Here is a 13572-nt window from a genome sequence, read left to right as displayed (position 1 = left end):
TGGAATTTTTCGGGGAGATAGACACTCACTTCTGTAGAGCTGCATATGATAGATTAATAATTAAATATAAATGGGTTAAAAAATTGATTGTTATGTGCAATCCAGGAAAAGAGAGCAAGCTCCAATCTATCCATTCAATAACAGTTAAAGAACAATCCACTGGACTTTGTTTCCAAGTTTTAAGATGTTTCGGGACATTTTGAATTGAAAAAGCTCCCTGATTGAAAGATTAAATTATTGAAAGTTTGAATGATTTTTAAAATCTCATAGACTTTTAGGTCTATGAGTATTCCTCATAGAAAACACTGTATTCCTCATCTCCTGTGTACTTCTCGTAGATGTAGAGAAACCTGTTGTGGAAAAAATCTTCTACACAGTCTCTATTTGGGATTGTTACTTGTTCATCGTCAGACTTAAATATCAGTTGTCCACAAATCAGGTAGGTGAAAGTGGTTTTCATCAGAAGTTAGCAATTGCCCGCAAATGACTGAAGACAGACAGTACAAATGTGTTCCACATTTTGTAGGGATGTCAGTGGTTGGACAAGGAATCACAGCAGTTGATATTATGCTCCTATTGGGGGACTGTTCCACACAAAGGGCTATCACATCACTATCACCGAAGAAGCATTTTCTTTTTAGGGTGGAGTTGCATACTTTACAGTGCTTTTGCTGGCCCTTACCAAACCAACGGTTAGGAAGAGAAGCGGTGGTGCCTTTGTGGAAGAATGTTTTTCCTCGGCCTAATTAGGGTGAAAGGAAGGCTAGGAGTGATAAAAGATAAGTGTTTAAAGTTTCCTCATCCTCCTGCATGCCGTGAACAGAAGACAGCTGTTCTAGTATATTGCACGGCTTTACCATATTAACAGGAGAAGCTGCGCAAGTGAAGTTAGATACTGTTGTCGGACAACATGAGGTCATTTATAAACGTTTCAAATCAGGTTGGGTCTGGATTAGAAAGCAGGATCCGGACCCACCTGCTAATCCGTGCTAATCCGTGACCCCTGCTCTAAACCTTTTATTCAATTTTATTTCAAAGCTTCAACTCTGGATTATATTTATTTTTACTTTTTCAAAATTTCAATACAAAAAAAAAAAACAAAAAAAAATTCTTTGGTTGCAACAATAGTGGAGCAAAATTTCTTCCATAATTCACCACATCTTGACCCTGCTGAACTTTCTGAGTTCATGAAACACAAACAAACATTCCATAAAGAAGGGGTGAACCTAAAGCCACATACATATCAAATGTTACTGGATTTTGTTTAGTCAAGTTTAGACCCGGAGTCTGTAATACAGAATGTTCTGCGAACTAACAAGAAAGCAGCTTCATTTTAATCCACAATCAATGTTCAAAAAAAGCCAAGAAGTCAATGATTCTGGTTAGTAGATTTGTGCTACGTAAGAAGCTTCATTCTACTGTAGAGGACAGGTCTCTATAAAAGGATTAGGGCGGGATGGCCAGCTTTAGTTAAATTACCAGGACTGACAGAAATGAGGCTGGCAAACCTTAACCCATTCTCCTCGTCCGATGCAAACGCTTCTGAATAAAACAAAAAGTGCCTTGGCCAACCCCAACACAAACGCCTCAGTGGGGTGGAAGCTCTGCAGAGAAAGGAGAGCGAAGCGAGAGGGGAAGAGGAAGACGGAAGGGATCCAGAAAGGAAACAAGGCTTTCATCCCAACCTGAATATGAAGAAGGTTGAGGGAGAGAAGCTGTTAAACAGTTGGGTTGAATAACTGATTGTATTTAATAGAAAGATTGAGCAAAGATATACTGTATGATAGAACCAGAATGAAGAGGCCACTTCAAATCCAATAAACTTGTAGAAAAACCAACTTCCTCACAGCATTTTCCAGCTTAGGAGTGAAAGAATGTGGGTTTCCTCGCTCACCAGAGACTTGGAGTTCTGTTTGGACGGAGGCTGGAATTGCCGGACAGTGGTGGGCGTTTCCTTCTCGATGGAGTGTCTCCTCTGGGGGGTCTGACGCCTCTCAGGTTGCGGTGTGGAGGAGATGGGCAGGAACATGGGAGGGGCTGGTGTTCAGGGATGACAAACGAAGTGATGAGCAGTTAATACTATTATCAGCAGACCTTTTCCAAATGCAGTACTTAAAAGGATCCATCACTAGTTTTTAACAATATATTTTATTTAGGAAATATTTATTTTAGATGCAAATACAATACAGTAAACAATATACTGTAAGCATATTATGTTTGTGAGATATTGAGAATTATCCAGTTTAGGATTGGGGGCAAAATACGAGGATTGTTCTGCTTCTCATGAACTTCAGAAAAAAGCACCCCAGTGGAGGACTTTATACAAGCCTCCAATTAAAAAACAAACTGGTGATCTGCAATGGAGGATTTTATACTGTGCCATCGCCACAAACTCGCTTTTAGCAGTTATTAATTGGGGTGTTTCTAACGAGACTCCTCCCTCTTGTTGACTCACTTTTATGGAGTCAACAAGACAATTTTTAGCCTCTTAAAGAGTGTTTATAGTCTTTTTGGGACAATTTTTACAAACACTCAATTTATAGGAAGAGTTTGCCAAAACAGAAGAAACAAGCCAAAGGCCTGTCTTCTTAAATGTTCAATCAGTGAAGCAAAGATGGCAATTTACCTGTCCTGCAGATACAGACTGCAGGAGGGACCTCACCTTCATGCTGTGGCTCTGTGGAGGTTGTGGAAGCTTATTTTTCCTTGGCCTATTTGTGAGATAAAATATTTTGAGTGTGCCGTTTCTCTGGCTAAATAGGGGTGATTGTTTAGAAGTCTGGTACCAGTCTGTATGCTGGAGTTATATAGAGAGTTAAGATTGGGGATGACAGAAAACAGTTTCCTTCCTACTCTAGACAAGGGTGAAGGGAGGGTCATGAGAGATAAGAATGAGTTCACACAGCCTACTTCATGCTGTGAAAGGGGGGACCTGTTCTGAGTTTTTATCTGGCTAAAATCTGTCCTTGATGAATTGAAGTGCTTTTTTCTTGGGAACAACCAAATGCTCATGTGTGAGAAAGTTCTTTATGTAGGGGTGGGATAGCTCCAATGGAGAGTGTGTGTGTGTGTATTGAGAATTGCTATATAAATGTATGTACTGAGGTTGCCTCAGTCAGCGCTATACCTCTCTGTCTGAGGACGTTAAATAAATTTGAACCTTTTTTCTTGCATGAAATGCCTCTGTCTCAGCTTCCTAACTCCATAAGGTGCAACATTAAAGCCAGAATAAGGCTGGAGTTTCACTTCCACAGAGCCACACCAAACATGAAGGATTTTATTTAGTTTTAACAAAATTTTATGTACTGTGTCAAATGAAGGAGAATTACAATATAACAAGCTCCTCATTTAATGATTTTTAGCTGACACTTGTTTTTACATTAATAGTGTTTTTTTAACTGAAACTTGTTTTACGTCGATAATTGTTTATATTGTTTGTATTGGTAAATACAGTTTTGTTAAAAGTCAAAAAAAGTCTCATGGTCTTCTCTTTATTCCCGGTTTCTGTTTGGTGCTACACACTGACTTTCTGCCTGTTGTCCCTCCTGGTGCGCGAAATCTGCTGGGTTGGGTAAGTGCTTTTTTTATCATTGGGACAAAGACACAAGAATAAATTACACACAAAAAAAAAGAAAAACAACTGGGCAAGAGTGTATTTTTTAGTACATTAAGTGAGCAACAAACCAAGGTAGCAGACCCCTGATGAACAGATGAAAACTGTTACCCTATCTTAACATGGTTGGAGCTTATAGCCAACTGTAATTTATGAATAATTGTGGAAGTAACTTGCAAATTCAAAATAATAAACTGGTCAAAGCAATAGAATAGAAAAGAATAGCATAGAGTAGAATAGAAAATCCTTTTATTGTCCCATAATCAGGAAATTCTGGTGTTTACAGCAGCAAAAACAATATAGAAAAAATGGTCACACAAATATTGACCTTAGAAAAAAATTTATAAGAATAACATAATAGTGAAGAGTTAAAAATAAACAACTAAAATACTGTACTGTAAAGTGTTTTACTAATATAAAGACTGTGCACCTGGAGACTCAATAACCAATATAAAGCTGTGGACATTTTTACAGTAATGGATATTTGAAAATAGCAGCAACATCAGAGATGTGCAAAATGACAGCAGCATGTTAGTTAACTGACTAAGATAGAAACTGTGCAAAATCTGCATAAATAAATAGCAACTTATAGAGGTTGTTGTGAACAGTGGTGGTTATAAAGTCTTCCAGCTGCTGGGAGGAAGGATCTGTGATAACGCTCCCTGGTGCATTCAGGGTGCAGCAGTCTGTCTCTGACGGAGCTTTCTAGCTTTATGCATGGATGTGGGAGACATCATCCAACAGAGATGTTAATTTAGAGCACCTCCCTGTTCAGCCAAGCCAACAATTCCCTCTAACGACACCCATTTCAGAGACAAAGACAGGTATCAGGTATTGCAGGCTAACAAAGAACCAAATGACTGCCAAGAACCCAAGAGTTTGTTTCGGTCCACTCTATAAAGGCTCAAACTCAACGCTTTTTCTGACATTTTAAATTGAAAGAGTTTCCTGGATGGGAAGTGAAACGTCTTCAAACTTGGAAACAAAGTCCAGTGGATTGTTTTTAACTTTTTTTGAAAGCAGAAATGGCATTTCTAAATATTGCCTCCAATAAAGTGTTATGGTTCTCCCCATTTGTAACTCTGAGTTTTTTGTTATCAGTTGTTCTGTTTTGTTTTTTGGTTTATTTTCCATTACAGTGAACCCTCGTTTATCGCGGGGGTTACGTTCCAAAAAGAACCCGCGATAGGCCAAATCCGTGATGTAGAAACTTTTATTTTTTACAGGTATTGTACAGTGAAATACTCCATAAAACATTGAAATCAAGAAACAATAACTTTTTACAGGCCCAACCATTTTTTTAACAAAAAAAAAAGTACTGTATAAACGTTTTTTACAAATAACTACTGTACTGTACTGTAAAATAATATAGTTATAAATAAATAAATAATAATTTTAATCATCAATACGAACTGAAGGGTTAATATTGCGGGGATCAGCACCGCCCCGCCATGACGGTTTGGACGGTTTGGCTGCCCACGTAAGTTTTACCCTGGAGGTTTCTGGTCCTTTATATTTTGTATTTTTTGCATTTTGGATGTCTGCCTCAGTTATCCCATTAAATCAATCAGAACTCATCTCTGCATTTGGGTCCTCAAGCAACCTCACCACCCATTGTTGACATAAAGCCTTTGAATTAATGGTATCACACACAGTTATAATGCAATGACAACTGTGATCTGATATATTGCTCACTTGCAGAGAAGTTTATTAGATTAAATCTCATTAATCACCATCATGTTGACTTGATGCAAATAAAGATGAAGAATATGTTTCCTGACTCACTTTTCTTTCCCAGCACGGACTCTGGGGATGTATCATCCATCAGGGATGTTGCAACACTACTGCTTGCTGATATGGGTCCAACCAGTTCGTCCTGAATGAAAAAAATATCATCCTTTATTATTCGCATGAAAGGTGAAGCTTTTTTACATGTTGATATAAAAGAAGAAAATGCTGCCTTACATCAGAGTCGGAGCTGTCCAGCTCAGCCAGACTGGGAGCCTTCAGGAGTTTCTTCCTCTGAGGGACAGACTGAGAACCTGATGGTTCTACTCTAGGAGACTGTGATCCATTGGACAGGGACAGAGAACTGGACGTCCTCCTGCCCATATAAGGACTAAACTCATCTGCACAGAACCACACAGGAGGCAGGTATCAAAAAAAGGAAGGAAGAGCAAAGATGAATCTCAGCTCGCCGCCTCTTGTGCTCTGTTGCATCGTTGGATTTTAGCGTTGGACCTCTAAATTGGTTTTCTCAATTTTTTTTTTCAATTTGGAGAATAGCTACAAGATCGTATCACAATCAATCATAAGGAAAGGATGCAATGAAACCTGCAGCAGAGGGCCGAGCCTGAGATCCATTAGAGGGTGGAAGGCTTTTTGGAGGATGTAGCTGAAATTTAAGGGGGTGGGTGGGGCAAAGGTAAGCATTACATAAAGAACAAAGACAATTTTTTTACATCAAATATTTACTCTCCCTATGAGATCCTTCTATCTAACTCTAAAGCTTAGCCCCGATATATGTTTTACTAGGAACTGAGTCCCAAAATCCTTATTGGCAAAAGTGTAAAGACAGAAAATGATGCATGCTGCTGAGCTGCCCGAATTCAACAGGGACTGGGATGAGAGCAGAATATTCAAAGCGAAAGACGAAACCTTCAGAGAGTTTAGAGTGGGACAAGGAGTGTGAGAGCAAAAGATAGGCAGAACATAAGGCCTTAGAGATCATTTTACATTCTGTATAGTTCTTTTAGGGACCAACAGTCAAGTTTTGTTTTAGTTTGCAGCCAGGGGGGGAGACAGACAGGGCTAAAAAGGCAAAACCCAAACAAAACTGTTTGGAATCACAGCTTTGCTAATACGTTACCTGTTCCTGTACGGAACAAATCCTGAGGCATACTGCGAGTTTTGCCAAAACCTAAAAAGGTAGATACCTCTTTTATTAGGACAGCAGAAAGCAGATTATTTCATTCCACATGTTTTCAGCCTACCTACATCCTAACACTACCTTAAGTATCCTTAACATCTGTTACAGTTTTAAAGAGGCCTAGCCATGTACTATGTTCATAAAGAAAAAAAAAACATTTACATCTTAAAATGAGGCAATAAATCCCAATCGTTTGTTCTGATACTGTTTATTTAGTCCTTTTTGAGCCTGAAAGGAATTTTTGCACTGTAAGCTGGCGCCATCTGTAGGCAGCTTCTGTAGCTTTAGCTCCTTTTTTAAAGGCGTCCATGATTAATACGGTGACCAGACGTCCCCGATTTCTGGGGACAGTCCCCCTTGTGGACCACCTGTCTCCGGCTAAAGCTTTCCCCGGAATACAGTTTTATAAATGAAGGGGAAATGTTTCATGTAGACTGTTATTACGGTAGAAAGAGCGCTTAAGCATGTTGTATACAGAAACAGCTGTTAGCTAGCTGGTTGGCAGCTGTGAGTGTACGGATGAGGAGCAGAGCGCAGCACTACACCGAACACCCACATCCTCAGCAACCGCCCTGTTCCAGACCGCCTGCGCAAATCCTATAGCGAGACCGCTAATGGTGGGTTCGGATCTGGACCCACCTGCTGGCTATTCTGGACCCAACCTGATTTAAAACATTTCTAAATTACAGCACGTTGTCTGACGACAGTGTCTAACTTCACTTGCGGCGCTTCTCCTGTTATTATGGTAAAGCCCTCCGGAGCGCCGGTGTTCTGTCAGCTCAGCTTACCCCGTCAGGCCAGCATACCCTTAGTAATAACGATCATGCACGCGGATGATCATTATTACTGGTTATCAGTCCCATAGAATGGCTTCAGATTGTGCCAGTGGGCTCAGTAGGTTGTTATCACCAAGTTAATCCTTATCCTCACCCTAAAGTCATTCCTTACCCCCCGCAGAATTTATTAATCTATTTATGTGTAATCTGGAAATAGTTTCAGTAGTTCTTCATGTGCTGTTAAAATAAATAAATAAAAATAAAATGATCCACATGTCGCTCATATTAAACAAGCTAAAAACAAATATATCTCATATCCTTTCAACTGGGTTGTAGAATCCTCTCCATATAAATATTTAATTGTGCCGATCATTCTTTAATAAGATCGTCATCTAATGGACATGCAATGTTTGTTTTTAAACATAATGTGTGTAACGAACCTAGTGAATGATTTATTTTTTTGTTGTTTTATGCTCACACTACGACAAAAACCTGACTAAATCGGGAAGATGTGGAAAAAGTGAAAGAAAGTGTGGACTGCTGGAAGAACTGCGGTGAACTGGTGAAAGAAAAGTGAAATGGCGTGCTCAAAGATGACCCTGCACATTTAGAGGATGTTTGGCTCAACCTGCTGCTGTGAAGCAGGATTCTCCACCATGAACAGAATCAAAAATAAACATGGATCCAGGCTCAAAATGTGCTCCTTGATATGTGCTTTAGAATGGCTTTGTCTCCATCCAAACCCAGGTTGTTGGGCAGCATAAAGCCCATAGGAATTTTGGGTTTTCATGAGCTGTATGCCAAAATTAAGACAATAAAAGACCTGAAATATTTCAGTTAGTGTGCAATGAATCTAAAATATATGAATGTTCAAGTTTTATCATTACATTATGGAAAATAATGAACTTTATCACAATAGGCTAATATTTTGAGAAGGACCTGTATATACAGTTACATCTTTAATTACAATATAGCCTTGTTAAAGTACGTTATTAAGCCACAGTGGCCTTGGATAAGTAATATGTTGGAATATAAATTATATGATATGTGATATTTCTGTTATTTTGGTAAATGGTAATATGGCAATGTTTTGTATGAATGTTTTATCTACACATTGGGGATAAGATTGCTATCTCCTATTATCTATTTATATATTATTGCTTTATATATTGTAAACCACACTGGGACTTGAACAAAACAATTAATGCATTGATATTTTGTGATTTATTCTGTATAAATAAACAAGATGCAAGTTGGGGGAAAACATAGAAAGCTGCTGTGCCTGAGTCTCCTTTTATTTCACCTGTCTGTCAGGATATTTTAAATTTGTTACTACAGTTCCCTACTTGGGACCTGTAACACATGCTTCACTGTCATTTTAAACGTTCAATTGTTTATTATCTTCTAATAGGATTTCATGTTAGCTTCTGCTAATGGTGTTAGCTCTAGCTGAAATCATAAACAGTAGATCAAAAGCTGATCACATTTCTTTGTTTTAACCGATATCTTATGTATAATGGCTAATTGAAATGTTCATATCTGGACTGTTTTTGGCAGTTTTAGCATAAAGCATTGTCTAGATGAGCCTTTAAACAGCTGATAGGTGAATTTTTGATCTTTGATTTGTAGTTTTGCTCTGACCACAGGTGGGGACAACTGTCTAATATATCCCCAGCTTTAATAATGTCTTTCTCTCTGAAGTTGGTACAAGGTTTATTTCCTTATAAAACACAATGGACTCAGTCTGTTAATGCTGCAAAGACATAACAAATGTTCGACTGAACAAACAAAAACACACACAGGTCAACCAGAATAGAAGGCGGGGGAATTAAGACTGTGGAATGATGAGGGACACTGAATCCAGAAGGAGGAAACCAGAACTGCACCACAGCATCATTCTGCCACTACAGAAATATCGATAGTTTCTATCGTTAAGTTTAGATAAACTTTAGATACAGTTTAGATAAAACTGCTAATCTATGGAGTGAATTTACCAATATTGTTGCAGGGAAAGAACATGTTTATTTTATGGACATTAAAAAATTTTTTTATCAAAAAATGAATTGACAGTAACTTTGTAATTTTTTTTTCCCATTTTGCATTTTCTAGCTTTTTTTTTAGTTAGTTTAATTTACAAATTTTATATTTTCAAATTGTATTTTTTTTTTATTTGATTTCTGCTTTTCAGATTGAGATTTAAAAATTGCTTTCTTTTCAAAGTGTGCTTTAGAGATCATGTTCTTTTCCCTCGTAGCAGCAAGCTTTACTTGGAATGAGAAGCGAAGACAAACTAGAGTGAAAAAGATCTTTGAGAGAAACTCTTATGGTCCATTACAATTTAGTACAGTTGCAGTCCCAGAAAGAGAGAAGTATCATTTATTACAGTATTAATAAACCTGCATTTTCTTTGTAAACACATTGGCCACAGTGATGCTTTGCAATAAAACAGAGACACTATTCATACATAGGAACTAAGCAACCTAATTACACTTTTACTTGTGAGTAATTCAGAATCTGAGCTGTAATTTTCTTTTAAAACCTCCAGAGCGCTAAAGTCCTCTAAATGTCCCAGACTGCCTGTAAGGCAATCCGATCTGTTCCAACCAGACAGACAGCCCAGTTTAATCTCCTCCTTTGGGGCAACACCATTTTTAATCAGAAGCAGGGGATTCCCTGCTCTTAGGAATAGAAAACAAAAGACAGCTCCATAAACCTTTTCAAACATGTTCGACGAACAACTATTAGTTTTTTGTTTTTTATTTCTCTGCGTGGTAAAGTAGGGATTAGAATACAGAGATTCTTGTACCCAAACAGGATCTAGTGATTTCAAAGTTTCACATTAAGATTATTTATTCTAAAGGTACAGTGGAGGATATTCTTTTTCCGGATGGATCAACTAAATAAGTGGTCATTGTAATCGTTAATGTTGATATGTTTACGTAAGACCGTCCTACGTGCTCGTCCCCATTTTCACTTACCGGTGGGGTCTGACATGGTGGAAAAATGCAAAACTTCTTTTGGCAAGTAAGCTTCTATGAGCAATGCAAACAGCAACTTTTAAACATGTTTAATAAATCGTTCCCTCTCACAGGGTTGTGCATGTGCATTTGTTTTTGGAAATTGTAGAGGGCAAAAATCCTCCGCTATACCTTTAAAGTAAATATAAAAGCCTTCAAATCATACATAAGCCTGTTTAGTTAATTGGCTAAAAATGGAAATGATTTTGTTCTGAAAATGAAGCCCAGGCATCAAGAAAAAAAGGGAATCTGGGTATGAGATTTTTGTTTAGTCTAACTGTGTCACAAGCAGCTGCTTAAAGTATATTTGGCTAATCTGCTACTATGTGTTGCATGAAATTTATTTTAATTTAAATTTATAAATCTAACCCTTCTAATATACGGAGTGAATTTTTGTTTTATTATTGTTGCAAGAAATAAACATGTTTTGTAAACAGAAATATAAAAAAAAAAAACAACACAATCAAGAAATGAAACTTGGGAAAACTTTGTGATAAAAAAAAAAGCTGAAATAGCTTTGCTGTTTTTTTCTCAGATGTTGTTATTTTATTATTTTTTTATACATGTTTTTAATTTCTTGTTTTCAGGTTGAGTTTTATAAATTACATTCTTTTCAGACTTTCTTTTCACTGTTGGGGGCGGGATTTCATCTGGAGTGAGGAGCAAAGATACATTCTTATTGGTCAGTACGGACATCAGCAACGACATTTTAATTGGTCAAGGGTGAGTGCTGGCACTGGTCTAGAAATTAATAGAATGGATCTGTAAAAAAAACATTTGAAAAGAATGCAAACCTTCACACTCAACCTGAAAAACAAAAATTTAAAGAAAAGAAAATTTATAAAATATAAAATTTGCAGAAAAGAATATATAAAATATTTTTTTTTTTAAAGTTTGGAAAACTACAATTTGAAAAAAATATCTGAAACCAGCAAAGTTGCTATGAAACCTTTTTGATTTAGAACTTTTTCAAAGTTTAATTTCTGGATTGCATTTGTTTTTTTGTTTCATTTACAAAACATGTTCTTTGCAAAAAATTGTAAAAATTTCACACCATACAAACAATATCACTGCTGCTGCTGCTAAAAGTCAAATTCAGGGAGATTAAAGTTACTAAAACTAAAGGCATTCTGGGTACAATATCTTTGTTTAGTCTGTGTAACAAGCAGCTGCATAAAGTATGTATAATACAGCTAATCTGCAAATATGTGTTGCAAGAAATTTATTTTTCATAAATCTAACCCTTCAAATATGTGGAGTTAATTTTGTTCTATTATTGTTGCAAAAAATGAATATAAAAAAAAAATCACAATCTCTTCCAAATAAGACTTGAAAAAACTTCTTACCGGTAATAGAAAAAAAAAGTTTTAAAAAAGCTTTGCTGTTTTTTCTCAGATGTTAATATAATTTTTTTTTTTTTATTTCTCTTTTTATCCCTTAATTTCTTGTTTTCAGGTTGAGTTTTATAAATTACATTCTTTTCAGACTTGTGTTTTCTTTTCACTGTTGGGGGCGGGCTTTCATCTGGAGTGAGGAGCAAAGATACATTCTTATTGGTTCATACGGACGTCAGCAACAACATTTTATTGGTCTAGAGTGAGTGCTGGCACTGGTCTAGGAATTAATGGAATGGATCTGTAAAAAAAAACATTTGAAAAGAATGCAACTTGTCACACTCAACCTGAAAAACAGAAATTTGAAGAAAATATCATTTATATAATATAAAATTTGTAGAAAAGAATATATAAAATATATTAAAAAGTTTGGTAAAAATACAATTTGGAAAAAATATAACAAAAAAATCTAAAAGCTACTGTCAAACCTACAGAAGAGGATTAGGGCCACTAGGAAAAAAAAGAGAAGTTTACTGATTTTTAAATTTTATTTCAGTTTAATATGGGAATACTGAGAATTCTGACTTTAATCTCAGAATTCTGACTTTTTTCTAAAAATTCTGACTGAATTCTGACAATAAACGAAGTAAGAATTCTGACTTTTTTCCTATACTAAACTGAAATAAAATGTAAAACTTTTTTTATTTTTTTCAGTGGCCCTAATCCTCTTCCATACAAAGCTTCCTGATTTAGAACTTTTTGGAAGTTTAATTTCTGGATTGCATTTGTTTTTTGTTTCTTTTACAAAACATGTTCAACAATTGTAAAAATTTCACACCATACAACAATGCCACTGCTGCTGGTGCTAAAATTAAAATTTAGGCAGATTAAATGTTATTAAAAGTAAATATTTTGAGGAGGAAATGGCATACACAGCTTATAAACCTTAGAAATTAGGATTACGGGATCCTCCTGCTGATCAGTGTCCATCAGTCTCCATGTTTCACCTCCACAGGGAACAGCTCACCACCACACAGAAGCATGACATGAAATGTTTACGCAGTCAGTACCGAGCAGGGGTGTGTGTCTGTGTTTGTAAAGCAGATGAACAGCCACAACATGGCGGAGAAAAGAAGAGGATAAAAAGCCAGGTAAGCAGCAAGGGAAACTTTACCTGACGCATCAAAACTGAAAGACATGCTAAGTGGCCGAATTACTGCAAGGAGAAACAGTCACGGCATGGGGCGGTTACAGGTGATCAAATAAAGCAGGACTAAACATACAAGAATAAACAGTTTGCATGTAATTGGCAAAGAAAGCTGGCAGGTATCCATAGTCATATAAACAGCTTTCACTTCAGACAGGTGTTTTCTCTTTTGTTGTTCAACAGATTCCTGATAGCTGTGTCCGCATGTGACAACCAGGTGGGACTAACCCTAACCCTAAAGAAGTTAAGTCATCATTATTTTGGTGGAGCCTTATCTTAGAAAATAACTTTTTTACTGTGCAATCTGCCCAAATTTGTAATGAGTCTTAAATTCTTTGAAGATTCTAGTTTCTCTTTGAAGCAACACAGTGTAACAATTAGCCAAAAGGGGTGCTAAACCTAGAAGTTGCATGTGTTGCGGCCCCTGTGTTGCTACATGTAACCATCTGCTGGGAGACCACTGTGGACCAGCTGATCGAGACATGAGGTTACTGGTAAAGACAAGGAAACATCCCCCCTCTAGCTTGAATCCTACACCAGACAATCAAATATATGTCTGATCTAGGGATGCGTGATTTATCTATTTTATTGATTACTCAAATTTTCTGTCTATGAATATTTAATTTTTGGAAAATATTTTCTTTTTTTCACCAATGCATCACTCAGACATCATTTTATCACTTTTTGTTGCTAAAA

At 36.7% G+C, this 13572-nt stretch overlaps 1 protein-coding gene across 3 annotated transcripts in view; it reads right to left on the bottom strand.

The window, feature by feature from the left end:
- The window catches only part of spire1 (spire-type actin nucleation factor 1), a 71314-nt gene that overhangs the window by 10926 nt on the left and 46816 nt on the right, over window positions 1-13572 (bottom strand). The window contains exons 9-12 of one of the 3 annotated variants that reach the window (XM_015383357.1): window positions 12844-12885; window positions 5579-5742; window positions 5399-5489; window positions 1895-2037 (exon numbers count right to left, since the gene is read on the bottom strand). In XM_015383357.1, coding sequence (XP_015238843.1) covers window positions 1895-2037; window positions 5399-5489; window positions 5579-5742; window positions 12844-12885 — 440 coding nt within the window. Of the gene's footprint in view, window positions 1-1894; window positions 2038-5398; window positions 5490-5578; window positions 5743-6482; window positions 6534-12843; window positions 12886-13572 lie in introns of all 3 variants that reach the window. The other 2 variants (XM_015383356.1, XM_015383358.1) reach the window with 2 other exon arrangements.

Source organism: Cyprinodon variegatus, unplaced genomic scaffold (genome assembly GCF_000732505.1).
Source record: "Cyprinodon variegatus isolate N-32 unplaced genomic scaffold, C_variegatus-1.0 Scaffold282, whole genome shotgun sequence".
Classification (NCBI taxonomy): domain Eukaryota; kingdom Metazoa; phylum Chordata; class Actinopteri; order Cyprinodontiformes; family Cyprinodontidae; genus Cyprinodon; species Cyprinodon variegatus.
This window is presented reverse-complemented; position numbering and strand designations above follow the sequence as displayed.